At 47.2% G+C, this 26,976-nt stretch overlaps 1 protein-coding gene across 1 annotated transcript in view; it reads right to left on the reverse strand.

Moving 5' to 3' along the window:
• The window catches only part of LOC147710140 (E3 ubiquitin-protein ligase TRIM11-like), a 125,232-nt gene that overhangs the window by 67,840 nt on the left and 30,416 nt on the right, over positions 1-26,976 (reverse strand). The window contains exon 3 of the mRNA XM_086920836.1: positions 3,785-4,015. Coding sequence (XP_086776962.1) covers positions 3,785-4,015 — 231 coding nt within the window. The remainder of the gene's footprint in view (positions 1-3,784; positions 4,016-26,976) is intronic.

The raw sequence follows: 26,976 nt of genomic DNA on the forward strand, positions 1-26,976 counted from the left end.
TTTATTATACTAATAGAATTACAGGTAACGGGCATTGCAGGAAGAAGTATTAACAGCAGGGATACTAGAAGAGTGTTCTTCAGCAGAGTAAGGTATGAATAGAAGCATTACTAAAAAAGTGCCATGAAGGAGTAGTTAAGTGCTAAAGGGGTAGAACAGTGCCCTGCAGGAAGAGGTACAAGAAGAACGAGTACTAGAAGAGTACCCCGCAGGAGGAGGTAAAAGGAAGGGGTACTAGAAGAGTGCCCTCCAGGAGGAGGTACACTGCAGGAAGAGATACAAGAAGAAGGGGTACTTGAAAGTGCCCTGCAGGAGGAGGTACAAGGAAGGGGCACTAAAAGAGTGCCCTGCAGGAGGAGGTACAAGAAGAAGGGGTACCTGAAGAGTGCCCTGCAGGAAGACGTACAAGGAAGGGGTACTAGAAGAGTGCCCTGCAGGATGAGGTACAAGGAAGGGGTACCAGAAGAGTGCCCTCCAGGAGGTGGTACACTGCAGGAGGAGGTACAAGAAGAAGGGGTACCTGAAGAGTGCTCTGGGGGAGGAGGTACAGGCAGAAGGAGTACTAGAGGAGTCTGTGTAAGTGGCAGTCATCTAGGAAACGAGATCACAGCTGCCCAGGAAGGACAAAGAAATGTGACCGCCTCTTGGCAGTTATGGACTATTAAAGGATCTGCTTGTGTGAAGCTCCCGCCACTTACTGGATTAATTCATCCCAGCATTGGGTGAGCTGTTGGATTGAAGGGGCTGAGATGAAATACCTTCTATAAAAATTTAAGAACCAGACAAGAGTTAAGGATTTGGACTATTGGACTCTTTATGACAAGTTGTCTATCACTTGCATGCGGCGTGGCTATATTACAAGTTTATCTCAGTATAAGGAGTTAAACGTACTGTTTAGAGGGTGACGCCAGGATCACAGCTGGTGAATGGAGGCTCTCTGTCACCCTCCAAGGAGGCTCTCGGTCACCCTCAGAGGGATGCTCTATATTACCCTCAGAGGGATACTCCCTATTGCCCTCAGAGGGATGCTCTCTGTCACACTAAGAGGGCTGCTCTCTGTCTCCCTCAGAGGGACGCTCTCGGTCACCCTGAGAGAGATGCTCTCTGTCACACTTGGAGGGATGCTCTCTGTCCCCCTCAGAGGGTGCTCTCTGTCACCCTGAGAGAGATGCTCTCTGTCACACTTGGAGGGATGCTCTCTGTCACACTTGGAGGGATGCTCTCTGTCACCCTCGGAGGGGTGCTCCCTGTCACCCTCACAGGGATGCTCTCTGTCACACTAAGACTAATTCTCCCTGTCGCTCTAGGAGGGATGCTCTCTGTCACCCTTGGAGGGATTCTCTCTGTCACCCTTGGAGGGATGCTCTCTGTCACCCTTGGAGGGATGCTCTCTGTCACCCTTCGATGGATGATCTGTGTCACCCTTGGAGGGATATTCCCTGTCGCCCTGAGAGGGATGCTCTCTGTCACACTAAGAGGGTTTCTCTCTGTCACCCTCGGAGGCATGCTCTCTGTCACCCTCACAGGGATGCTCTCTGTCACCCTTACAGGGAGGCTCTCTGTCACACTAAGAGGGATGCTCTCTGAGACCCTCAGAGGGTTGCTCTCCGTCACCCTCAGAGGGAGGCTCTCTGTCACCCTATGAGGGATGCTCACTGAGACCCTCAGAGGGTTGCTATCCGTCACCCTCAAAGGGAGGCTCTCCGTCACCCTCAGAGGGAGGCTCTCCGTCACCCTCAGAGGGAGGCTCTCCGTCACCCTCAGAGGGAGGCTCTCCGTCACCCTCAGAGGGAGGCTCTCTGTCACCCTCAGAGGGAGGCTCTCCGTCACCCTCTGAGGGAGGCTCTCTGTCACCCTCTAAGGGAGGCTCTCCGTCACCCTCTGAGGGATGCTCTTGGTCACCACTTGGGAAATGCTCTCTGTCACCCTCTGAGGGATGCTTTCTGTCACCCTCAGAGGGATGCTTTCTGTCACCCTCAGAGGGATGCTCTCTGTCACCCTCAGAGGGATGCTCTCTGTCACCCTCAGAGGGATGCTCTCTGAGACCCTCAGAGGGATGCTCTCTGTTACCCTCTGAGGGATGCTCTCTGTCACCCTCAGAGGGATGCTCTCTGAGACCCTCAGAGGGATGCTCTCTGAGACCCTCAGAGGGATGCTCTCTGAGACCCTCAGAGGGATGCTCTCTGAGACCCTCAGAATGATGCTCTCTGAGACCCTCAGAGGGAGGCTCGCCATCACCCTCAGAGGGAGGCTCGCCGTCACCCTCAGAGGGAGGCTCGCCGTCACCCTCTGGGGGATGCTCGCCGTCACCCGCCGAGGGTTGCTCGTCGTCACCCGCCGAGGGTTGCTCGCCGTCACCCGCCGAGGGTTGCTCGCCGTCACCCGCCGAGGGTTGCTCGCCGTCACCCTCCGAGGGAGGCTCTCCGTCACCCTCCGAGGGAGGCTCTCTGTCACCCTGCGAGGGAGGCTCTCTGTCACCCTGCGAGGGAGGCTCTCTGTCACCCTGCGAGGGAGGCTCTCTGTCACCCTGCGGGGGAGGCTCTCTGTCACCCTCCGGGGGAGGCTCTCCGTCACCCTGCGAGGGAGGCTCTCTGTCACCCTGCGAGGGAGGCTCTCCGTCACCCTCAGAGGGAGGCTCTCCGTCACCCTCCGAGGGAGGATCTCTGTCAGCCTCCGAGGGAGGCTCTCTGTCAGCCTCCGAGGGAGGCTCTCTGTCACCCTGCGAGGGAGGCTCTCTGTCACCCTGCGAGGGAGGCTCTCTGTCACCCTGCGAGGGAGGCTCTCTGTCACCCTTCGAGGGATGCTCCCTGTCGCCCTCCGAGGGATGTTTTGGATGTTCTCTGTCACCATCATCTAGTGCCCTTTAAATGGAGCTACTTCTCAGGAAGCTTCTTGGCTTTAAACTAATCAACTTATTTGAGCAGAGCATCACTGTTAAATTGACGGCGTATGACCACAATAAGGAGGTTTACACCTCTAATCCCACCCTAGGCCATATTGTTGAGGAATTTGGTAGCAGTTTACAGTTTTAAAGTAATCCAGTTGTAAATCAAATTTCTATTGCTGCAGGGCAGCAATTTGTCGACATTCATTTTGCAGACTGTAATATAATCAGGGGTTACCCTTAATATAAAATTGTTACTATTCTTCAAACTAAAGAGTTCTCTGTGGCAATCTCTATCTTTATCTGGGGTGACAATAACCGAGTGAGCTTTCCATTACCGATTTCAAATTCCTGGTTAAATAGCTGACAAGAGGTTTGGTGCACGTGAACCTAAGTGGCCACCTGCATCAGGAGACAAGTAAACACATTAGAACAGAAAGGTTTTCAAACTTCTTAGAAAAGAAGGAATTTGGTTTCTTTCCAATTCTCTCAGGTGTTGTCGCTCATTAAGCTTTCCATTTCTATCTAACTTTTAACACATTTTGCTCCTTGGTCTTCATATATTATTTACTGTCACTGGAATTGCTTGGTGTTTTGCATTCTCCCTAATAGATAAAATACATAAATATTTTGTATATAGATGGGTTATTAACTTGTATATCACACCGTAAACGGTCCCTGTACATTTCACAGTTTGTATATGGAGTTGGGCTCACAGCATCAAGTGGGACAATGTAAATTATCCGTGTCTGTATATTGTGTGCGGCTCTCAGAGTGCGTGGGGTCGCTGTGCATTGACCCAGCCAGGAGATCATACGTGCTCCGCTCATACATTTAATAATGCACACAAAATACAATTATTTCACTTCCTTCTGTTTTATTTCCCAAACAGTATCTCACCTTCAGGAGTTCCCACGCTGGTGCCTCAGACTTCTTTTCTATCTCCGTTATTAGGGTCTTGAGAGAGGTGATTTGATTGGACAGTTTGGTGATATTTGCATTTTCTATCATGGTCATTTTCTTCTCCATCTCCTCCAGTCTTCTGTGCAGTGTTTGCTCATTTTCTTTCAGAAGCTGCCGCAGCTTTTCAAACTCAGATTGAATTTTATTCTTCTCAGTTCTTAGCTTGTTCTGTCAGAAGCAAAGAAAAGCTGGTTAGATATTAAAAAGCTTTCTACAAGCCATCCTTAGAGTCGAAGTCCAGGAGGAGGGTGGAAAGGTTGATAAATCCTTAAAAAAAAAAAAAATCAGACCACTAATGTGCTTTTCCTAATTTCTGAACTGCAATCTCTTACTACCTTCCCTTCTACCGTCTTCCATCCTTCTCACACTCCTGCCCGCCCCCTTCCCTCATACACCTCATGAACTGTAGAGAGGTCAGAATTTGTGAAGTTGTAGAGAAGCTCGATCCATGGAGAGAGTGCAAGGAAGGAAACCTACCGCAGGCAGAGACAGTCAAAGACCGAGAGACTGGCTGAGTGGAGACACAGGCTGAAGTCACATGATGATGTAAAAGAAGGGGGCCAGGAAGTTTCCGCCCTTGGGATGGAAGACAAGATTTGGGGAGTGCAGGCTGCCCCTGCCCCTGTCCTGCCAGCGCAATGGATGTGTTTGCCCAGAAGGAGACACTGAGAGGGTGTCCTACAATGGCGCTCATTCAAAGTGATGGGTAATCACTGGTGTCAGAATGTCACGCTCAAAATCATAAACAAAGTATGTGCATTCTGTCACAAAATGCAGAATTACCAGATAAATCAATGTTTCTGAAGGTTTTGGGCTTACAGCCCTCATCAGCCAGGACCTGCCTTAGCAGTTTGGGCTGGACTGTTCCCATAACAAACAGGGTCAAGACTGATTTGCATATGGCTGGGTCCAAACTGGGATGGTGTGGTGAGCGAAAGAATGACAGATTAAACCCAGATCCTTCTGATTGGGGGTGAATGTTTACATTGTCCAGCATTCCGTCCATCAACTGTTTCTTTTGCCTAGGTCACCCTAAGTGGGAAGGGTATGCCCAGACATGGGTCCTGTGCTCACTACACCACTGGATTCAAGCTAGCCTGGCTGATGAAGGGCGATGCCCTGAAATTGGTCCCAGGATGTTTGTTTCCGGTCCAGGAATGACCTGGCTTAGCAGTTCGGGCTGGACTGTTCCCATAAGGGACAGGGTCAAGACTGATTTGCATATGGCTGAATCCAAACTGGGGTGGTGTGGTGAGTGAAAGAATGATGGATTAAACCCAGACCCTTGTGACTGGGGGTGAATGTTTGCATTGTCCAGCATTCTGTCTATCAATTGTTTCTTTTTTTATCAGGTGAGGTACATCACACTGAGGCCTACAGCAGGAGCCTGTGTGTTATCAGGTGAGGTATGTCACACTGTGGCTTCGAGCGGGAGCATGTGTGTTATCAGATGAGGTATGTCACACTGTGGCTTAGAGCCGGAGACTGTGAATTATCAGGTGAGGTATGTCACACTGTGGCTTAGAGCCGGAGCCTGTGAATTATCAGGTGAGGTGTGTCACACTGTGGTTTAGGACAGGAGCCTGTGTGTTATCAGGTGAGGTATGTCACACTGTGGCTTAAAGTAGGAGCCTGTGTGTTATCAGGTGAGGTATGTCACACTGTGGCTTAAAGTAGGAGCCTATGTGTTATCAGGTGAGGTATGTCACACTGTGGCTTAGAGCAGGAGCCTGTGTGTTATCAGGTGAGGTGTGTCACACTGTGGCTTAGAGCAGGAGCCTGTGTGTAATCAGATGAGGTATGTCACACTGCGGCTTAGAGCAGGAGCCTGTGTGTTATCAGGTGAGGTATGTCACACTGTGGCTTAGAGCAGGAGCCTGTGTGTTATCAGGTGAGGTATGTCACACTGTGGCTTAGAGCAGGAGTCTGTGTGTTATCAGATGAGGTATGTCACACTGTGGCTTAGATCAGGAGCCTCTGTGTTATCAGGTGAGGTATGTCACACTGTGGCTTAGAGCAGGAGCCTGCATGTTATCAGGTGAGGTATGTCACACTGTGGCTTCGAGCGGGAGCATGTGTGTTATCAGATGAGGTATGTCACACGACTGCTTAGAGCCGGAGACTGTGAATTATCAGGTGAGGTATGTCACACTGTGGCTTAGAGCCGGAGCCTGTGAATTATCAGGTGAGGTATGTCACACTGTGGCTTAGAGCCGGAGCCTGTGAATTATCAGGTGAGGTATGTCACACTGTGGTTTAGGACAGGAGCCTGTGTGTTATCAGATGAGGTATGTCACACTGTGGCTTAGAGCAGGAGCCTGTGTGTTATCAGATGAGGTATGTCACACTGTAGCTTAGAGCAGGAGCCTGTGTGTTATCAGATGAGGTATGTCACACCGTGGCTTTGAGCACGAGCCTGTGGTTATCAGGTGAGGTATGTCACACTGCGGCTTAGAGCCGGAGACTGTGAATTAACAGGTGAGGTATGTCACACTGTGGCTTAGAGCCGGAGCCTGTGAATTATCAGGTGAGGTATGTCACACTGCGGCTTAGAGCCGGAGCCTGTGTGTTATCAGATGAGGTGTGTCACACTGTGGCTGAGAGCAGGAGCCTGTGTGTTATCAGTGAGGTATGTCACACTGTAGCTTAGAGCAGGAGCCTGTGTGTTATCAGATGAGGTATGTCACACCGTGGCTTTGAGCACGAGCCTGTGTGTTATCAGGTGAGGTATGTCACACTGCGGCTTAGAGCCGGAGACTGTGAATTATCAGGTGAGGTATGTCACACTGTGGCTTAGAGCAGGAGCCTGTGTGTTATCAGATGAGGTATGTCACACTGTAGCTTAGAACAGGAGCCCGTGTGTTATCAGATGAGGTATGTCACACTGTAGCTTAGAGCAGGAGCCTGTGTGTTATTAGAGGAGGTATGTCACACTGCGGCTTAGAGCCGGAGCCTGTGAATTATCAGATGAGGTATGTCACACTGTGGCTTAGAGCAGGAGTCTGTGTGTTATCAGATGAGGTATGTCACACTGCGGCTTAGAGCCGGAGACTGTGAATTATCAGGTGAGGTATGTCACACTGTGGTTTAGAGCCGGAGCCTGTAAATTATCAGATGAGGTATGTCACACTGTTGCTTAGAGCAGGAGCCTGTGTGTTATCAGATGAGGTATGTCACACTGCGGCTTAGAGCCGGAGACTGTGAATTATCAGGTGAGGTATGTTACACTGTGGCTTAGAGCCGGAGCCCGTGAATTATCAGGTGAGGTATGTCACACTGTGGCTTAGAGCAGGAGCCTGTGTGTTATCAGGTGAGGTATGTCACACTGAGGCTTAGAGCCGGAGACTGTGAATTATCAGGTGAGGTATGTCACACGGTAGCTCCCATACCCCCGGACCGCCCTCGGCCGAGCATCGATGCCGAGGGCTGGGATCTCGCTCTTTGGCAGCCATATTGGGTGGGGGCCAGGCCGATCTCGCACACTAGCAGTGCTATAATAAGGAAATAGGAGCCTCTCCCAGGGATAACCATCTGTAGTGACCATTTCCCTCCTGAGGCGGAAGCCGGGAGGTCTGGCTCTCTTCTTTTGCACTTTTAGCATTTTGTTTGTACATTTTAACTGTGTGTTTCTCTGCGCTTGACTAATAAGCGCCAGACACTTGAGACTTCCTCAGCGCTCCTTAGCGCTCTGTTGTTCCTTCCCCCCTCCCCTACCCCCGGACCGCCCTCGGCCGAGCATCGACACCGAGGGCTGGGATCTCGCTCTTTGGCGGCCATATTGGGTGGGGGCCAGGCCGATCTTGCGCTCTAGCAGCGCTATAAATAGAACGTTCACGACTCCACGCAGCGGACGCGTACTGCGGACGCACCGGACCTGCGCCAGAGTCGTGCCAGAGTCCTGCCCGTCTGCGCCCGTCAGCGTCCCGGAGGTGATCGGAGTGGCGGGCGGGGTTGGCTTTCTTGCGAACACTTCTCCTGGCGTTATTATGATTTCCTATACGCCACTGGAGCTTCGGTCCCTGCAAAATGTCTCCTGTGCCTGTCATATAGTTATTCCTGGTCGATATAGGGGCAAGAGGAAATGCCCCGCCCACTATAGCGACCAGGGAGGCGGACAGTGTGAAGCATCTGTGCTTGCTTTTAAACACCAGATCAGTTCGCAGACATGCCCAGGAGATCTTTGATCTCCTCGCTACTGAAAAACCGGTATGCCTGATGCTGACAGAGACATGGTTAGGAGAGTCGTCTAATCCCGATATTGCCATAGCAATTCCCCCAGAATACAACATTTTTAGGCAAGACAGATTGGAAGGGAGGGGTGGGGGTGTGGCACTCGTGGTGAACAAATCCGTCGCATGTTCTATTATCCCGATGGATGCCATCACGGGTTCCGAATCCCTTGCCTTCTCTATATCATTGGCACCTCAACAATCCTTTAAAGGGCTCTTAGTCTATAGGCCTCCTGGTCCGGCCGGATCCTTCTTTGAGGAGCTTCAGTCGACAATGTCGACGCTGATCCTAAGAGCGGACACTGCGTATTGGCCGGAGATTTTAATTTTCACATGGATAAGAGATCTGACCCTGACACGATTAAATTGATGGACATCACGGCACCCCTAGGCCTTATCCCCTATCTTTCTGGACCTACTGATGATAAGGGCCACACCCTGGATCAGGTCTTTTCCTCGTCCCCTATAGAGGTGATGGCACTGCTGCCAGTGCTCTGGTCAGACCATCGGCTGGCCAACTTCTATGTACCGTGCACTAAGAAACCATCGAGCACTGCTTTGAGGAACCAGGGACCAGCATCTAGGGCGTATCATCGGGTGACTCCGGAGATGCTGGCCCAGGCATCTTTGGACCATCCCTGCCCTTTTACGGGTGACTTGGATAGAGATTTAGAGTCCCTGCAGACGTGGCTGACGGACAGGCTGAACGATCTAGCCCCTGTGATCACCCCCCGATCAACATCTAAACAGGTCTCTGCCCCTTGGTTCACCGAAGCGCTGTCGAACTCCCGAAGGCGGTGCAAAGTGGCTGAAAGGGCTTGGCGGTCACAGTATGATTCCGATGTCAGGCTTGTCTACAGGACAACGGTTAAAGCCTATCACCGGGAAATCCTCCAGGAGAAAAAAGGCTATTTTGCCAGGAGGATCGAGGCTGCAGCCAATTCCTGTAAGGAGATTTTTACGACCGTTAGGGAATTTACGACCCCACGATCTAATTCGACTCAGGTCGCCCCTTCCGAGTCATGGGTGTCTGCCCTTGCCAATTTCTTTACCACTAAGATAAAGCTGATCCAGGATTCTTTTCCCGTGAGGCTGGTCGATGTTTCTCCCAGCCTCGAGGATGGGCCAGCTCCATCGACCCCTCTGGGTCCAGTCTTGGCGGACTTTCCGCCATTTTCAGCATCCTTGTCTTTGGCACTTATGACCAATCTTAAATCTGGGTCGCCTCTTGACCCATGCCCGGCCAAATATTTGGCGAAAATGGCGGCCATCGTTAATCCATTGGCAAACCCGCTCTTGAATCTTTCCTTGACTCGGGGGGTGGTCCCGCAGGCGTGGAAGCAGGCGATGGTCATTCCCCTCCTTAAGAAGCCTGGCCTTGACACTGAGGCTTTGGCCAACTATAGGCCCATCTCTCTCCTCCCTGCATTGGTTAAGATCTTGGAGAAACATGTGCATATCGTGCTTTCCAACTTCTTGGAATCCCACGATCTGCTACACTCCTCTCAACCTGGTTTCCGCCCCAATTTAAGCACCGAGACGGCGCTGTTGGAGGTGTCCGAAGCCATTAAAGAGTCGCTGGATTCGGGAGGCAAAGCTATGCTTGATCTGTTGGCGGCTTTCGACACCGTCGCCCATGAGGGTCTCCTCGCCAGACTTTATGAGATCGGTCTGAGGGGGATGGTGCTCAGCTGGTTTAGATCTTTCTTGGCTGGCCGTCGACAAATGGTCTGGGCCTCTTCTAGCTCTGCCGAGATGCCGCCCTTGGGAGTCGGAGTCCCTCAGGTCTCCGTGTTGAGCCCGACTCTCTTTAACATCTTCATGACCCCTCTGGCGGCATTGGCGGAGTCCTCTGGGGCCCAGATCGTATCCTATGCCGACGATACCCAGCTCCTCTTTACATGCAGGAAAGGAGAAGACTTTGACGGAGAGAGTATCCGCGAGTGCCTTGGGGCTGTTTTCAAATGGTTCCAGCTTAACAGCCTCAAGTGCAACTCAGATAAATCTGAGATACTTTCTTCGGCTGCCCACTTGATCCCAACTGGCATGAATGGTGGCCTGCTGACATGTTCCCTCCAGCGCACTCATCCCAGTTAGCAAATAACTTGGGAATTAAGATTGACAACGGGCTGACGTTAAAATCCCAGGTTCTGGCTCTCACGGGAACCTGCTTTGGCCTTCTCAGGATGCTACGGAAGTTTTTCCCTCTGCTTTCTGAAGAGCATAGGAGAACTACGGTGCAGGCCTTAATTGGTTCTAGATTGGATTACTCCAACATATTATATCTTGGCCTGCCGGAGTATCTTTTGCAACGTATGCAGGTCGTCCAGAACACGGCCGCGCGGGCCATTTTTGGCCTCCACAGGCGAGCCAGAGTCTCTGGCCTACTGCAGTCGCTCCATTGGCTGCCTATCCGGAAGCGGATAGTGTTTAAGGCCCTGACCTTGGCTCACAAGGCTCTGTACGCCTTGGGAGCTCAATATCTCCAAAGGAGGCTTGCCTTTTACCATCCGGCCCGCTCTCTGAGATCTGAGTCTCTGTTCCTGGCAGTGGTTCCTCGAGTTAAAAAGTCCCGCATTGGAGGGCGCTCTTTCAGGTTGCGGGCTCCGCAGCTCTGGAACTCTCTTCCCTTGGCACTACGCAGTACATCTAACCTACTGACTTTTAGGAAGGGCCTCAAAACATGGCTCTTTGCCCGTTAGTGCGCTCTCTTTGCTGTGGTCCTGTTTTTATTGTGTTGTGTTTGTCTTTTTCTGGTCGCTAATAAAAGCGCCGGGACACTCTTTCGGAGTAGCCGTGCGCTATAGAAGACCAATTTAACATAACATAACATAACATAACATAACACCGTGGCTTAGAGCCGCAGCCTGTGAATTATCAGGTGAGGTATGTCACACTGTGGCTTATAGCGGGAGCCTGTGTGTTATCAGGTGAGGTATGTCACACTGTCGCTTAGAGCAGGAGCCTGTCTGTGTGTTATCAGGTGAGGCACTTCTCGTCCCAGTGAATAGGAGGGTTTCAGCAGTGGAGAGAGGTGTGTTTCTCTTGCGTCACCAAAAATGACTGGTGTCAGACATTTTGTGGAGTTGGGTATGTCTCCACTACTGGTAGGGGGTTGTGCTACTGTACGTGTCACTAGTATACAGGTAGATGGTTGTGCTCCTGTGATGTGACACCAGTCCTGGTAGTGTTGTGCTCTTGTATTGTTATATCAATCAAGAGATAGGCTAAGTGCACCGCTTTTCAGTTGAGTAACTTTGCGGAACAGTAAACAATTTCGTAGTTGATTTTAAGGGGCGCTTGGGTGCTCCTGCAAATAACGTATACGTCCGTGTACGTTTATGAAATTCAATGAAATAGTGCACACATCAAAGGTGAGTGCATCCCTGCGTTGGGCACACCACTAGTTCTTCATAGAAGACTCCAAGTGATACATTTAATTGTAGTTTGAGTTCATTTATTTTTCACTGTTTTTTGTACTTTAAAGCTTGTGATACATCCTACGCGCAATGATGAACACCGAGCTTCTGACACCCGTTCGGAATTAACCTTTAAACTACTTGCAATCGGTGAACCGATCCAAACCGGCTCACCTCCTTAATAAAGGGCTAAATAGCCCGAAATGCATTGGAGAGGCTAAAAACCCTATGGAGAATGTATTGTACAGATGAATTGTTTGGCAAACGCATTTGATATGAAGAAATAATATTGAATGGAACTAAAGTTAAAAAACAGTAAAAAATAAATTAACTCAAACTACAATTAAATGTCTCACTTGGAGTCTTCTATGAAGAACTAGTGGTGTGCCCAACGCAGGGATGCACTCACCTTTGATGTGTGCACTATTTCATTGGAGTCTCTTGTATTGTGTCACTGGTCCTGGCAGAAGGTTGCACTTCTTAGCTCTCTCCTTGGTAGAGGGTTGTGTCCTTGTATCACCAGTGCTAATAAGGAATGTGTTCCTGAGTTCTGCAAACTGTAATGTTATTGCTCCCTGAAGCCCAGAACAGTACCTGTTTGGTGACCTGCAAAGGCCAAGCATGCCCTCATAACAGAGATGACACTACTTCCCATGTCCTGAGTTAACAACCTAAAGTGGTACTGGCAGCGTAATAAATTTATTGGCTCATTGGTTATGACCAGACCTCTTTCCTGTGTCCGGTGAGAGTGCAGTCTACTGAACTGCTTTGGTGTGAGCCCCAGACCCTTGCGCTAACCTTCCGTGTGCACGTCCAGTGCATGTAGGTACGGTGGATGTGCTGCACATGGGTGGTAATAGGAATCTCCAGGCCCAACTCATGAGGTCGCACGCTGTGGCGCACACACTGCAGACTTAACCTAAACCTCATGCCGCTAAGTACGCATACACACCTGATCATGATCAGACCTACGCACAAGATAGATAATCATCAAATATGAATGGTAAATTACAGATTGTTGTTTTTGTTAATGTTAACAATGCTCATGGTGATATATTTGCACAATTATTATGATCTGGAGTTCCCGTTGGGACATTGACATCGAACCACAATTCTATAGTATGTATAATGCTGTTATTATATCCTTGTACCCTATCAATGTTCTATATAAACCTGTATGAAAGATATTATGTACACTCACTATTGTCAAGGATCTATGTACAAAGCTCTGAAAAATCAATAAATATTTTTTTAAAAATGGGTACTAGTTATCCTGGGACATTCCAGTCAGCTATGACCTATCTCTGACGATTAGTAAGACTATTGCAGGAAATTCTTGCAGTGAGGATTGAGCAGACAGAGAATGCCTAAGGTCAGTGGCTGATGCTGGGCTGTGCCCAAGTAATTTCTAGAACTAGAAATGCATATTTCCTGAAGAAGGGAATGTACATGTCCTGAAACGTGTTAGGATTAGAGGGCATTGGGTTTAGATGAACTATTTGTGGGCTAAAACTCATCTACACTATGTTGGAGTTTCCATGCTCGCTTTATCACTTAGACTAGCAGCCCGTCCCGACGTTGTCCGGGTATGAATTGCTGCCGGCTAGTAGTATATTGTTTTGTAGGATTTCGTTTTGATAGCATTTCTTATCTGTGACAGGCCTGTGAAACGCTCCGATTCACAGTGCACTGCTGATGCACTTAAGAGTGCGCGTTCAGTAGTGTGTGAACTCGAGTTTCCCTACTATATTTTTCCTTGCAATATTATATATTAGAACATTGGAATGTTGGGAGCTCCATTGAAACAATGGAGTGCTCTGGCCTTATAATGGCTGGTATAAGCCTGGAGCTCCAACATTCCAATGTTTCTTTGTTCACAGCTCTGGATGTGAACAAAGGCTTCAGGGAGCCCGAGGGGATTCCAATCCCCTCAGACTCCCAAAAGGCTTTGTTCTTTTTTGTTAGAACATTCTACCCTCTAGTGGCAGAATGTTCCAATAGCCTTATAGAGAAAATGTATTATCCCTGTGCACTCGTTATTAATAATCATAAAGTTTGACTCTGCTTATGGCTGGTTCGTGAAGGCGCTACAGTCGTCGCACGTAGTCAGACCGTGCCTTTGAAGAAAGTGTCAAGTGTTGTGGGTAGGAACACCTATCCTCGTGACTGTGCGCTCGATAAACAATGAAACAAATGGGTTTCTTAACGAAGTTCAATTTATTTTATTTCAAGTTCATAGAAACTTCAATTTATTTTGAAAGACAAATTATAAACAGTCATTCCTTGCGTGCATAATAATCATCTTATGTCGCAAATGAGAAAATCCTCTTAATTTTACGTCCACCCAATGCATTTCGGGTCAGAAAAACCATGACCCTTCGTCAGGGGTCTGAAAACAATGGGTAAGACAGGATCAAATTAGTTACTCCGACAACATATGCGTTTATACACAATGATAAAAAGTATCGAACGTGCTACCTTAAATAACCCAACCGAGTGTCTCAGGAACATGCCGTCAGTGTGATTCATTAAACAATCAATATCACAAAATTCACCGCGTAACAGCTGGAAGTGTGTATTTAGAAGTAGATGAAGTGCTAACACAAGTAACAGGAATATCAACATGCATACCGAATGGCTACCAGAATCGTGATAAACAAAAACGTTCCCAGTGCGAAATCAAGAAGAGAAATGTGTCTGTACACTTACGAAGGATCGGGCAACGCCGTATCTCCACGAGTTCTAACCGGTTAACACGGTTCAATGAGAATGGTGTGGATAAGTGGAACAGGGATCACGTGATCGGGAATGTAACCAATCAACGGAAACCAAAACATTTAGCACCCATCACGTGGTCTGAGTATCCGTGCTTCACAATAAGGAAGTAAAGCATTATCAAAGTGAAAAATGAAATGAAATGACATGCACGGGGTGATATAAACCAAAGTAAATGAAGTAGACGATAGATATGAGCATGCAAACATGATGGAAAATGCACATGACTTGGAAAATCTTAATCAGAGAGAACAAACGAATAATACAATGTAGGCGGGAACCAGTGTCATTCGAAAGCCAATGCAGGCATAGGGTGATCAATCATAGGAAGCAAGAATGTTCTACACGATCATTCATCCCAAAGGGATGAACAGAATTAAGTTTTTTAATCCAGTGGAATTCCGCTCTTAATCTTTGTTTCAAGGGATCCATGTCTGGGCGTTGTGGGATGGCCTTCGGCTGGGGCCTTTAACGCTGGAGAGGGCTTTTAATTGCCGGTATAGCCCTCTACGGCGGGCTATCAGGCTATAGCTCGAACTCGACCACATGGCATGAGCACAATTTACATTACATAAGAACACATTCATTTGTGGTAGGCACGGGTAGACAAAGCGATTTACCTGGAATCACAGGATGTTGAGCTGATGCCGAGATTCGAACATAGCTCCCCAGCTCTAAAGTTCGCAATTCTAGAACTTGTGGCGGGAGGTGTGTCTAAAAGTGTATGTCGGTGCTGGCCATCAATGAGAGAGACCTGTGCATTTTTCAAATCAGTGGTGAAAAAAATATGAGTATGTTGCTGGAGATGTGGGCCGCCGTGCCACCAATGTACTTACCGGGGGAGGGTAAACACCCATTATTCCGCAACTTTCTTTCCGCATACTTTCATTACGAAAGTACCATAACTCCGCAATGCCATTATAACGCATGGCATTACATTTTATATGCTTTACCACGCATACATTTACAACGAAATTCATTGTAAATGCATGAATGGTAAAAGCATTATTTTTTAAAAATTGTTTGGATCAGGTAAGTATGGGTATAGGGGTATATGTTTTGGGGTACTGATGTATATATTTTGGGGTGTTTGGGTATTTTAAGGGTTCAGATATAGTTTTGGGTTATGGGGTACTCGGGTAGTTTTAGGGTTTAGGGATAGGTATGGGTTTTGGGGTACAGGGATATTTTTAGTGTTCAGGGCTTGTAGCGGGAATTCCGTTCTCCTACAGAACTGCGCATAGAGATCTGGAACCTCAGTGAATTAGGATGGCCCAAAACTCACCTCAGTACCCAAAATCCCCTTAACGAGCTAGCTACAGTCTCTCATTGGTCATAACAAATTCCCAATGTTTAGACAAACCAGAACATGAACTTAGAGTACCTCAGGTATCGTGGAACACATGAACACTCTTTCGCTATATAATCATTTCAAACCAGAACGTGGATTAAATGAGGACACGTGCATATTTGAAATATTTATTTACTAATGCAGGGTTCTCAAACGCAGTATCTTATATAATACAAGCAAACATATTATAAGAAATAAAGTTATCAGCATAGTTACTAGTCCATAGAAAGCGAACGGTGACAGAATACTAAGATGCTGAAATGAATAGGAATTTACAACACCTATTTCTCACCCTCCCTATTTAGCATACTATTTTATATCTATGAAGGTCTCATTTGGGTTTTAGCAGGGCGGGCCCATACCTCAAAATCTCAGTGGCAGAGGATCACATCATCTTCCACCAGCTCTCTGCATGCGAAGCACCATCAAGTGTGTTACATGTGTTTTCAGCAAAGCAATATAAAACCCGCTTCGAGCCATTTTTTGGCAGCAGCTGCATTTGTATTATGTCTAGGAAGGTGCGAAGATCAGACCTCACAACAACACTGTGTCGAGTTATCCTTGGAAGCTTCAGCAGTCACTGTGCAAACAGTGTACCAAGCAAAGCAGATATCAGAGCAATAACATATTATTTCTCAAGTAAAGCACAAAGCTCTTATAGGTTGAAAGCTAAAATAACAATTATGTGTCGTGTGCAAAATGAAGCAAAAGGAAAAATGGTGTTTAAACCTTTAACACCTTGGCTGCTAGGGGGTTTTCCCCTCCGGTGCTGACATTTTATGAATCCCTTTATTCATGACAAGGTCAACTCGTCATAGGCACAGCGCAGGTAAAACCCATGACGAGTTGACCTTGTCATGAGCATGGAAGGGGTTAATAAGCTCATGCTAACTTAACACACTATATAGAAAAGAAGTAGCCATATGACAGGCTAGGTTTGGGTTTTGGGGTATAGGGGTATTTTTAGTGCAGGGGTACGTTTGGGTTTTGGGGTACAGGGGTATTTTTAGTGTTCAGGGCTAGGTTTAGGTTTTGGGGTACAGGGGTATTTTTAGTGTTCAGGGCTAGGTTTGGGTTTTGGGGTACAGGGGTATTTTAGGGTTCAGGGGTAGGTTTGGGGTACAGGGTTATTTTCATGGTTCAGGGCTAGGTTTGGGTTTTGGGGTACAGGGGTATTTTTAGGGTTCTGGGGTAGGTTTAGGTTTTGGGGTACAAGGGTATTTTAAGGGTTCAGGGCTAGGTTTGGGTTTTGGGGTAAAGGGGTATTGTAGGGTTCAGGGGTAGGTTTGGGTTTTGGGGGACAGGGGTATTTTTAGGGTTCAGTGCTAGGTTTGGGTTTTGGGGTACAGGGGTATTTTTAGGGTTCAGGGGTAGGTTTGGGTTTTGAGGTACAGGGGTATTTATAGGGTTCAGGCCTAGATTTGGGTTTTGGGGTACAGGGGTATATTTAGGGTTTAGGGATAGGTTTAGGTTTTGGGGTACAGGGTATATTTATAGGGTTAAGATGGGTTAGTGTTTAAGGGTGTTGGGGTTTTTTAAGGAGTACGGGTGGGTTATGATTATGGGGTGCAGGGGTATTTAAAGGGAGCAGGATAGACACCCGGAGCTGGAATGTACAGAACCTGGGAAGGAAAAACAATGAAATATTGGGCACAACGTTCGCTTTTTTTTCCGTAATCCCGCGCCCCGCACATGCCCACGCCCACAGCACATGATATGAGACATGGCATGAAGGGCGGAACGTACCACATGCCCCAAGCGTTTGTCACGCCCCCAGCACACTCCGACAGCACAAAGACACGCCCACAAGGGACTACTTTGCTGGCACGGTTCTTTTACCTTTTAAATGTATATGGTGGGCGTCTGCATAGCCTATGTCCTTCTGCTGCAACTGCCCTTTCCAACGCTGTATTGGGTGTTGTGATTGGTGCTGTGGTTCCTGAGATTACCCGCCTCAAAGGTGTGGGCTCTCTCTTTATTATATCAGTATAGATTAACTCTGTTGGAAGATCTGTGGTTTGATGATGTGGCTGCTTGTTGCCGTTACCGAGCCTGGCTGGATCATTTGTGGTAAACGTCGAATACTATCTATACTACTATTATGAAGTAAGAAGTGGGACCCTTTGAGGCGGGTAAACTCGGGAACCAGAGCGCCAATCCAAACACCCAATACATCATTGGAATTGGCAGGGTCTGCAGAGTGACATAGGCTATATACCCCCCAAAAAACACGTTCTTTAAAAAATATACCTTAGAAAAAAAAGTAGTCCCTTGGAAGTAGCGCCGGCCGTTGGGTGCGCTAACGTACTGACATCATGCGAGGAGGAGCGGCCGACAGCAGTGGGGAGGGAAAAGTAACGCGGCATTCAGCGGGAGGAGCGGAACCTACAACCGGTTCACTGAAGTGTGGAGCCGTGGGGAGGAAAACGAATTTGTGGCCCCTGAGGATGACGCGAGGTAAGGGAGTTCCTGCTACCTGGAAGCGTCATTGCCCCCCGGGAGGTCTGTAACTGTGGGGTTTTAAAGGACGGACAAAATGTGTAGTAGGGAGGTCTCTAACTGGTCTAAAACCAAGCCTGCGTCTTTTACTAACTACGATGCCAGTAACATAACTAATACCACAAGGTGGCGCCTGGTGATAATTCTGTAATGTCTTCGGTGTCCCAGAAGTACACATTTTGTTTGACTTTGAAGGTCCTCTCCGATATGGGGCTGGCGTTTATTGCCTCGGCCATGCAACATCTTCTTAATTCCCTGATTAGCTACTGCTCTGTTAATCGCTGTCTGTTCACAACGCTGTGGTTCGAGCCTGCTTGCGTTCTTTTTAAAAAAAATTATATTTGTATTTATAGAGCGAACTTGACCCGAAGGTATCAGAGCGAACTCGAGCCGAAGGCATCATGAGCACCAGTTGCGTTACAACTTGACACAATTCATTAAAACATTTTTTTAAATTAAGTGATTGATTTGCCCAGAATCACAGGATGTTTGAGCCTCCCGCCAAGCTCGAATCGGTTTCCTAGCTTCAAAGTCGGCCACACTAGCCGGGTCAAAGTCTTCTAGGCACCCACGCAGGTCAACTCAACCCTCTCCAGCCAAGGGTTATTGCTGGAACCTTTTCAATTCAGTAAAGCTCCCTCATGCTCAAAAGTTAAGTTCAAGAAGTCAAATGTCGGACCAAAGATAGAAAGGCAACGTGTTGTACTATTGTAGAGCCTTTTGTGTCAGAAATGTGAACTTATCTTCCAAAATCACAGGGGAGCCGCTGTAGCTGCCAACGGACAGAGAACCGTGAGAACAAGATGACCCAAGCTGCCCTTTCTGGAATTAAATGCGCCACAAGGCGTAAGCAGGACCGTCATATGGAAGAGAAAGCTGTGCTTTGAAATAGGTATCTGTCACAGTATGCAAAGGGTCAAACACATCTCTGGAATTATCTGCTGCAAAAACAAAATTTTTGAGAACGTGCCATGTATCATTGCCGTTCACCGCGAGTGACTCACACCCGTAAATATGCCGCTTTCGTTAAACAGTGGCCGCTTGAAGCTTCCAGAATCACATGTGGAAGAGAAACGAGGTCAGGGCTGCTGTGGTGAGAAAGATCTGTCATGAGTCAGAAAGCTCGAAATTCTTTTAGCTGACAAATGCCCTGAGACACAAGTGTCAAAAGCTGGAGGGCTCAGTGAGTGTTATGTGCTGGGATATGAACTTGTGAACCACAAATCACAAAGGGAAAGCAACATCTCTCGGAAAAATGTTCTGGAATTTATGAGTATATTCTGTGTAAATACACAATATAGAAATTATGTAAGCAAATGGCCATTAGAGCTATCGCCCCCGCCCTGCCCCCACACCATGTCGAAAATGGCAGTGGTACTGGAACAATTGTCAGAGTGGGGTACGGTCATCAATGTTACGGTACAATACAAAAAGCGGTCGAGTAGCACAAATAGCTTAAAATAATAAACAATTGTACTTGCATTCACCATTAAGATTCTAGAAGTCACTGTTGCAATTGTATGCAGTTTATTTGCATTAGATTAAATTTATAAGTAATAGCAACACAGTTGCTCCTTCAAATTGAATGTATTAGAAACATTTGCAAAAAAGAGAACGGTGCTCATGTTGAAATGATGGAGGATGGGATGGTGATGGTGAATAAGAAGTGGGGGTAGTGGACAAGGACAGGGTAGTGTGGGATATATACATCAATATTACGTAATAGTACTGGTCCGGCCTTGGTGCAAGGTCAATTGTTCCGAAGGTAACACATAGCAGAGTATGGACACTATCACATTAGTTTGAAGTTGTCCTTGCTTGTGAGTTGGTTGAAAATAGACGTTTCGACCCCTATTGGGTACGCTAGGTGAGTCCAACCTTAGGGCGGGGTCTTCATCAGGACTAGCAAAAATAAAATCCATAGCTCGACAACCAAATCACAAAAGCGCTTCTGGAATACTGGGGGTTGACCTAATAAGTATTTCAGGCATAGGATCCCGGAGTAGAGCTGATATTTTGTATATATTCACAGGAGGAGAGGGACGACTGGGTGTGTTGGAGATTTTTTTCAAGCACAGTGCCTAGAGTGCTCAAGGTAAGACATTGTGTTAGCGCTTTTGTGATTTGGTTGTCGAGCTATGGATTTTATTTTTGCGAAAATAGGTGGAGGTAGTTTCAGTGTTTCGTTTTCTTTCAGGAGAGGAGATTTCTGGTTTATTGCGACTTCAGTGAGTTTGGTCTTTTGGATCTTTTCACATACACTGTGGTGTTGGTGAAGGGTAGTTTATAAGGGAATGTTACCATATAATAATTTTTGCTCTGTAACAACTTTAGGAGTTGTGTTGATAACGATGAGTTGAATAAATTTACTAATTGCAAATTATATTTAGTTTCACAGGCCCCCGACGAAGAGCTCCATTGAGCTCGAAATGCATTGAGCATAACAAAGAAAAAGTCACCAGAAATGAAAGATTCGACATCTACTTTTGTTATATTGTATATATTGTGTGTTGAAATGTAATAACATACCTTTGTGTTTATCATTGTAAAACAAACAAGTTTATTTGCTGTGGAAACAAGTTATAAATATACTTACAGTTGAAACTTTATAAGTGTTGTTGTATTTATAAAAAGAGTAGCGGTTATCCGCAAGTAGCAACAGTGCGCAGAGGTTAAGTGTTGTATACACTTAAGATAAGTTTACAACTAGAAGACTACCTCAGCGTAAAATTCCATCAACCAAGGAAAGTTCATCACAAATTCTTCTAAACAGAAGTAACTCAGGAGAGAACGATTTGTCATTCGGGCATCCCTGAGTCAAAAAATCTATTACTTTACACAAATTCACATCCTCAGGAATAGCACGCTTCCAATCAGTTTCTGATAAGGCAGCACCAGTGTCAGACGGCTGGAATGCCAGAAACCAGTCCTCGGAAGCTTGTTTCCGGTCCAGGAAAGACATGGCTTGGCAGTTCGGGCTCGACTGTTCCCATGAGGCACAGGGTCAGACTGATTTGCATATAGCCATGTCTGAACTGGGGTGGCAGAGTGGGCTAAAGAACAGTGATGGATTAAACCCAGATCTTTTGACTGGGTGTGAGTGTTTGATTGATTCAGATGCTCCGTACATCACCACCCCCTTTTGTACTGCTTTTGGCCGCCCTAAGTGTGGCAGGGTATGCTCAGACGTGAGTCCCTTGCTCACTTTGCCACTGGATTCAAGCAAGCCGGGCTGAAGATGGCTGGAATGCCAGAAACTGGTCCTCGGAAGCTTGTTTCCGGTCCAGGAAAGACATGGCTTGGCAGTTCGGGCTCGACTGTTCCCATGAGGCACAGGGTCAGACTGATTTGCATATAGCCATGTCTGAACTGGGGTGGCAGAGTGGGCTAAAGAACGGTGATGGATTAAATCCAGATCTTTTGACTGGGTGTGAGTGTTTGATTGATTCAGATGCTCCGTACATCACCACCCCCTTTTGTACTGCTTTTGGCCGCCATAAGTGTGGCAGGGTATGCTCAGACGTGAGTCCCTTGCTCACTTTGCCACTGGATTCAAGCAAGCCGGGCTGAAGATGGCTGGAATGCCAGAAACTGGTCCTCGGAAGCTTGTTTCCGGTCCAGGGAAAACATGGCTTGGCAGTTCGGGCTGGACTGTTCCCATGAGGCACAAAGTCAGACTGATTTGCATAGAGCCATGTCTGAACTGGGGTGGCAGAGTGGGCTAAAGAACAGTGATGGATTAAACCCAGATCTTTTGACTGGGTGTGAGTGTTTGATTGATTCAGATGCTCCGTCCATCAGCACCCCCTTTTGTACTGCTTTTAGCCGCCATAAGTGTGGCAGGGTATGCTCAGACGTGAGTCCCTTGTTCACTTTGCCACTGGATTCAAGCAAGCCGGGCTGAAGACGGCTGGAATGCCAGAAACCGGTCCTCGGAAGCTTGTTTCCGGTCCAGGGAAGACATGGCTTGGCAGTTCGGGCTGGACTGTTCTCATGAGGCACAGGGTCAGACTGATTTGCATATAGCCATGTCTGAACTGGGGAGGCAGAGTAGGCTAAAGGAAGGTGATGGATTAAACCCAGATCTTTTGACTGGGTGCGAGTGTTTGATTGATTCAGATGCTCCATCCATCACCACCCCCTTTTGTACTGCTTTTGGCTGCCATAAGTTTGGCAGGGTATGCTCAGACGTGAGTCCCTTGCTCACTTTGCAACTGGATTCAAGCAAGCCGGGCTGAAGACGGCTGGAATGCCAGAAACCGGTTCTCGGAAGCTTGTTTCCGGTCCAGGGAAGACATGGCTTGGCAGTTCGGGCTGGACTGTTCCCATGAGGCACAGGGTCAGACTGATTTGCATATAGCCATGTCTGAACTGGGGTGGCAGAGTGGGCTAAAGAACGGTGATGGATTAAACCCAGATCTTTTGACTGGGTGTGATTGTTTGATTGATTCAGATGCTCCGTCCATCACCACCCCCTTTTGTACAGATACAGAACTGACAGCACACACCATCTCAAATTGATCAGGTTCCTCCTCGTGATCGGTGTGAGCAAGAGGTAACCTTGATAAACAGTCAGCTAGATTGTTTTTTATACCAGGTACATATTCCAAGTGACAATTAAATTCAGCAAGTCTGTACTGCCATTTGGCAATGCGGGGTGTAGCCCTACCACCACCCTTGGTTGTGAAAAGGTCCACTATTGGCTTATGGTCAGTTTTAAGAGTTACATGATTGCCCCACAAAAAGTTCATAAAATGTTGTACACCCCACCATAAAGCCAACGCCTCTTTCTCGATTGTGGAATAAGTACCCTCAGCACCTCTCAGGGTTCTAGAGGCAAAAGCAATTACTTCTCCTCTATTGTCAGCTCTCTTTTGCATAAGGACAGCTCCCAGTCCAACATTACTGGCATCTGTAACTACAATGCACTGATCATTCAAATCAAACTATTTGAGAGGGCGTGCCTGCACAATCACAGTTTTCAACAGGTTAAAATCATTTGCGCACTGTTCAGACCAGTCATACCTAGCATTTTTCTCTAAGAGATTGCGTAAACAAACGGTCTTGTCAGCAAAATTTGGGACAAATTTCGCATAGTATTCAACTAGTCCTAGAAACGTACAGATAGCATCTAAAAGTTTCATTTTAGGTTCTACACCTTTGGCTGAAATATGGTGACCTAGATAATCCACACCATCTCTGAAAACAAGCATTTGCAATGCAATGGTCTCGGCATCATTAAAGGTAGAGCTATTGGCATTGCTCATGACATTTGTTTTTTTTTCTTTAAATCATAAATAAATGGCATTGTCATTTACATTGCCAATACACAGCACTCTGCACCTGCACTCACTGCTCTGCGCACTCACTCTGTACTCACTACTCTGCACTCACTACTCTGCACTCTGTACTCACTACTCTGCACTCACTACTCTGCACTCACTACTCTGCACACTCACTCTGCACTCACTACTCTGCACTCACTACTGTGCACTCACTACTGTGCACTCACTACTGTGCACTCACTACTCTGCACTCACTACTCTGCATTCTGCACACTCACTCTGCACTCACTACTCTGCACTCTGTACTCACTACTCTGCACTCTGCACTCACTACTCTGCACTTTGCACACTCACTCTGCACTCACTACTCTGCACTCTGCACTCACTACTCTGCACTCTGTACTCACTACTCTGCACTCTGCACTCACTACTCTGCACTTTGCACACTCACTCTGCACTCACTACTCTGCACTCTGCACTCACTACTCGGCACTCTGCACTCACTACAGAGTGCTGGGAGTGGGAGGGAAGGGTGGGGGGAGTTTGGTTTCAAGTAGTTGGAATAAATGATAAAATCAAAACGTAATGTTACTAGACGCTTCTACACTTGTAGTAACTGTGTGTACGACTCAAAACGCTTGCATTGTGTTTTTTGTTAGTATATTCTGTAAAGTACACAATGATATTGCTAATAAAAAGATTGTCAATTAACCCCTTCCCCCACCTGGTCTTGAGCTAGAGACCCTTAATGATCCTTGGTGAGGTAGGTAGCAAACTCTTTCTTTTGTGTTTTATTGAATTAATTTAGGGAAACCTGACGTTTCTCTGTCGCTCATGTTTATTATGGAGATAAATGAGTCCACAGTCCCATTAAGTCGACGCATACTAAAGGTATTACAATCCCGAGGTTTTCTGCTCTGCCATCACGGATGATCTACCTCTCCTCGCCACATCTGTGATGATTCGTAGCACATAAGTCTTACCACACATGGTATTGATGGTAATTTATTAGAATACACGTCAGTATTGTAATTAAGCAGCAAATAAAACACATGGACTAACGGTCTACAAGTGCGAATACATCCAATCCGGAGCAATCTCAGATTTTCACCAGCGCCTAGAAGGAGCCTGTTGTCGGTTAGGCGCTTTTATCCAAGAAAGATAAAATAATGAAACAGAAAATAAATACTTGCAAATTCAGGGACAGCTGCCGAGTCTTCGCTCTACTGCCAACAAACAGCAAGTAGTGCCTGGCTTTTAACAAGAGAACAGGAAAATGAAACCATAAGGCGATGGGGGCAGTAGTAAAGAATACATACCAGCCTTGAAAAGGTATGTGCACTCCTGACGACCACCTGGCATGCCACAGAGGGAACGGTGCCGGTCCTTTCAGTAGTCAGCCGAACACCGGTTGAAGAACACGGCTAGTGACGTCATTCCGTTGGACATTTTCTAAAAGTGACTTGGATTTGAACGGCAGAAACGCGTGCCACATTTGCACTAGAGTCTATAACCTGTTGCAAAACAACGACACTGATATACTGACCTTAACAGAGACCTGGATGAGTGAGAGCTCAATGCCAGACATCCTGGCCGCTCTCCCCAGCGGCTATGATGCTTTATGGCAAAACCGCCCAGGAAACACACGGGGAGGAGGGGTAGCTGTGATTTTCAAAAAGATGCTGTCAGTAGAAATCCTACTATCAGAGACAGTCGACCTGGCTGATCTACTTGGGGTGAAAGTCACAGTAAACAGCTCATGCTGGGTGGTGTTAGCGGTCTATCGCCCTCCCAACGCAACCCCAACCTTCCAGGACTTATTCGCCCCCATCATATCTGACCTTTGTACTCGCTACTCGAAAATCTTAGTCACAGGAGACTTCAACCTGCACTGGGATAAACCTCACTGGGACGCTCCTATGCGCCATTTGGACACTTTGATGTCAGCGCTAAACTTTAAACAGATCGTGAATGTCCCCACGCACACCAAAGGTCACACCCTTGACCTGGTATGGACTACAGACCCCTCACTAACGCTGAAAGAAGTTGCCCCATGTATCTGGTCTGATCACTACCTAATTTCCTGTGAGCTGCGTATTAAGGGCCAAATAATCAAACCAACATTGGAGGCTAGGAAAACCCGCAAATGGGCAGAGGTCGATTTGAGGACCCTGACCGAGGTATTCCTGCCCAGAGATTGCCCCCCGAACTTAGATCATAGTCTAGATCAGCAATACGCGGATTTAACGCGCTCCCTGACACTAGCTATTGATCAGATAGCGCCAATAAAAATGAAGGCGCTAAAAGGCCCGGGTAAGGATGCCCCTTGGTTCACGCCAGTACTGAGGGACCATAAAAAGAAACTTAGAGCCCTAGAAAGAAGCTGGAGGAAAACTAAACTGGACTCAGCCAGGAACCTCTACCGTGCCTCCTTGAACGCATACAAAAAACACATCATCCTTGCCAAAGCCGAGTACTACGAATCCCGTCTAAGTAAGGCAGTCAACGTGCAGAAAGAGACTTTTAAGATCCTGTCGGAGTTGACCAAAAAACCAGACAGCGTTCAGTCTCCCATAAACTGCAATTGCTTTCAGGATTATTTCTTGGAGAAAGTAAGAACCATCATCCAGGACATAAAAAATGGGCCGCTTAATGGAATGGCTACACCTATAATCCCCCAAAATCAAACTGACTGTGCTATCACACTGTTTCCAGAGATTGACATCTTGAGCCTGCAGCAGTTGATGGCCAGAATCAAATCTGGATCTCCAGCGGACCCTTGTCCACCTAAAGTTTTTCAGGCAGCTCGTCCACTATTGGAGGAGCAAGTCATCCATCTCCTAAATAGATCTCTGGAATTAGGACAACTACCAGCAGCACTTAAGGAAGCGCGGGTAAGACCGCTGTTGAAAAAACCTGGCGTAGACCCCGCAATACTAAAAAACTATAGGCCGATCTCTCAGCTACCATTCCTCTCTAAAGTACTGGAGCAACATGTATTAAAATCTTTGTCCATGTACTTGGAGTCCCACTCCCTGCTTCACGAACGACAAGCAGGGTTCCGAGCACACCACAGCACCGAGTTGGTGATGCTCTCGGTGCTGGATGAATTGAGAGGCTTGGCTGACGGTAAAAAAACGAGCGCCCTGATTTTATTAGACCTTTCAGCGGCGTTCGATACCGTCAGTCATGCGTTGCTACTGGAAAGGCTGAGTGACTTTGGCATCAAAGGCCGGGCTTTCGAGTGGTTGCAGTCCTTTCTGTCAGGAAGGACACAAAGAATACAACTCGGAGAAGAAATCTCCGCAGTGGGAGAAATAGAATGTGGGGTACCTCAGGGCTCGGCCCTATCCCCACTGCTGTTTAACTTATATCTGCAGCCTCTGATTGCCTCCCTGGCGAGTATGGGCTGCACAGTATATAACTACGCAGACGACACGCAGCTGCTGCTGAGTGTTGACAATACAAACACCGCCCAACTCCACACTCAGAATATCTTGAGACACACGGTCCAGTGGATGACAGGAAACCTCCTAAAAATCAATCCAGATAAGACTGAGGTCTTGGTTAT

The sequence above is a fragment of the Lissotriton vulgaris genome, chromosome 5 (assembly GCF_964263255.1).
Source record: "Lissotriton vulgaris chromosome 5, aLisVul1.2, whole genome shotgun sequence".
Taxonomy (NCBI): Eukaryota; Metazoa; Chordata; class Amphibia; order Caudata; family Salamandridae; genus Lissotriton; species Lissotriton vulgaris.